At 36.8% G+C, this 2,520-nt stretch overlaps 1 protein-coding gene across 1 annotated transcript in view; it reads right to left on the minus strand.

Annotated features, from left to right (window-relative positions):
• Positions 1-697: 697 nt before the first annotated feature.
• rnf175 (ring finger protein 175) overlaps positions 698-2,520 on the minus strand; it is a gene marked incomplete at its 3' end in the record, with an annotated part of 4,013 nt that continues 2,190 nt past the window's right edge. The window contains 3 exon segments of the mRNA XM_014019115.1: positions 698-799; positions 903-1,036; positions 1,148-1,268. Of these exon segments, the coding sequence (XP_013874569.1) occupies positions 698-799; positions 903-1,036; positions 1,148-1,268 (357 nt within the window).

Genomic DNA, 2,520 nt, shown 5'->3' on the forward strand with positions numbered 1-2,520 from the left:
TAATCACACGTTGCGTAGCCTCGTCTGACATAATCACGCGTTGCGTAGCCACGTCTGACATAATCACGCGTTGCGTGGCCTTGTCTGACATAATCACGCGTTGCGTAGCCACGTCTGACATAATCACGCGTTGCGTGGCCTTGTCTGACATAATCACGCGTTGCGTAGCCTCGTCCGATGCAATCACACGTTGCGTAGCCTCGTTTATTCGCAAACAGTCGAGAGGGAAACTAGATGGAAACAGTCTAGATTCAAATTTTTATTTAATTTTTTGCGAATTTTGAAAAGTTAGATAAAAATTCACTCTACAACTGGATGGAAACATGATTATTGTAGCAACTCTGTTTACATGCAGATATTCCCCTTTGACATCACTTCCTGTTACTTCACATGCAAATATCTCAACAACTGTTCATCTCAGCAGAGTGAATTTTTTTTGCAATATATTATTACCGTTCGCCTTCCTAAAATGTGTTCATTTTTATTACAAAAAATGATGTCACAGGCACTTTAAAAGGAGAGGAGGTGCTTCAGTGTGAGGAACGTCAATCAGGAACAACTCTAACGAGACGTGTTGCTGCCATCAACTTCAAAAATCACCTTCGATTTTCCCTAAAAGACAGTTGTTGATAAAATGTCAGTGCTGCTTCCTCAACCTGTGTTCAAACATCATAATGAGTTTAGACCAAAAAGATACGGGTTGTTCATCATCCTCTTCAAGTCCACCTTCTCGTTGCAGTACGGACACGTCTGCTTCTTACCCACGATGCACCAGCCGCGGATGCAGAACTCYTGGAATCTGGAAGGTCAGGATGAGTTAAGGCTGGTCAGGTTACTGTAAAAACCATGAAGCAGAGCCAGGCCGGCCCTATTCCTGCAGGAAACAGGAAGTGTCAGGATACATYTGGCCACAGGAGAGCTGGTAGGTGTCTTCTATAAAACCCTCCTCCTCCACCTCCACCAGGATCCTCTGACCGCACACGGCACAGATGTCCCCCGTCAGGCTCCTGCTGGGCATCCCTCCCCTGTTATAGTACTGAAAACACACAAATACATGGATWTTTAAATTCACATTTTAAGAATTTATCCTCTAAACTAAACAGATCCTGTGTTTATCCTTAAACTAAGGAGTTCCTGCTGGTTTTACCCCGATGGTTGAAGCCATGTAGTCCGAGCAGATTTCTGCAAAGTCTCTGCCCATCACGCCGTAGTAAAGCCCGTAAAASAGCATGATCACGCCCACGTCCATGGAGTCCTCCGCCTTGATTCTGCACAACAAACAGGATCAAACAGAAACTAATGTTTCTACTTCGATATACATATGTGAGCCGTCACATCGAAACCAGGATTAAGTCTAAAAGTTGTACGTGGAGAAACATCCAGATAGTGTTTTGATTGAAACGCTAGCAAAAATTTAATTTTGTCAAAATATAACAAATGTTTTATCAATGTATCATTTCAATGAACTGTCTGAAATATTATTCTAAAAAGTTTTTTGAAGCACTTTTTTGAGCAGTACAGGGTTCCTGCAGATCCTTAAAGTCTTAAAAGGCCTTGAATTCATCAATCCAAAAATAAAGCCTTAATTAGCCTTAAATGTTTTAAATCAATCTTTCAGAGGTCTTAAACATGTTAACACATTTTACATAGGATTATTGTAAATTGTCTCAAATATTAAAAATAATTGGTAACATTTGTTATTATTTTTTAAAATAATTTACAGAATTTCTTTCGTAGCTATTTGTTCTGTGTTAAAATAAACATTTGGGTAAAATTGTCACCAACTGTTTTTTTCTGTGTTTTTATTTATTATGAATTGGGTCTTAAATTTCATTTCAAGTGGCATTAAAAAGGTCTTAAAAAGTCTTAAATTTAACTTGCCTTAAACTGTAGGAACCCTGCATTAGGAACCAAAAACCAGATTTTGAGGAAAAACACCTTAAAATGATGAAATTCTCGCTGTAACAGGGTTCCTACAGCTTAAGGTAAGTTAAATTTAAGACTTTTTAAGACCTAAGACTTGAAATGAAATTTAAGACCAACTTCACAAAGAACACAAGCTAACCCAGTTAGCAACAATTTTAGCCAAATGTTTACTTTAAAATAAAACGAGCTGTAAGAGGCATTCAGTCAGTTATTTAACAAACATTACCAATTATTGTAATATTTGAGATGAATTAGTCATCCTATGTACGTTTTAACATTTTAAAGACCTATGAAAGATTGATTTAAGACAATTTAAGGCTAATTAAGGCCTTATTTTTGAATTGATGAATTCAATGCCTTTTAAGACTTTTTAAGGATCTGCAGGAACCCTGTGTAAGCTATCAAAGCTTTTGTTTCTTTCCAGATGGGAAATCTCAATATTCAATTACTATTTGAGGTTTCTTTTTTCAAATGACATTAAAAAATCCTCATTAAAATTACATGAAACTAGGATTTAGACTAAATATTTCTGTATTATTGTAACCAACAAGATAAATTAAATCATTTCTCTGGATCTACTAATGATATCAGGAT

The sequence above is a fragment of the Austrofundulus limnaeus genome, unplaced genomic scaffold, assembly GCF_001266775.1.
Source record: "Austrofundulus limnaeus strain Quisiro unplaced genomic scaffold, Austrofundulus_limnaeus-1.0 Scaffold209, whole genome shotgun sequence".
Taxonomy (NCBI): Eukaryota; Metazoa; Chordata; class Actinopteri; order Cyprinodontiformes; family Rivulidae; genus Austrofundulus; species Austrofundulus limnaeus.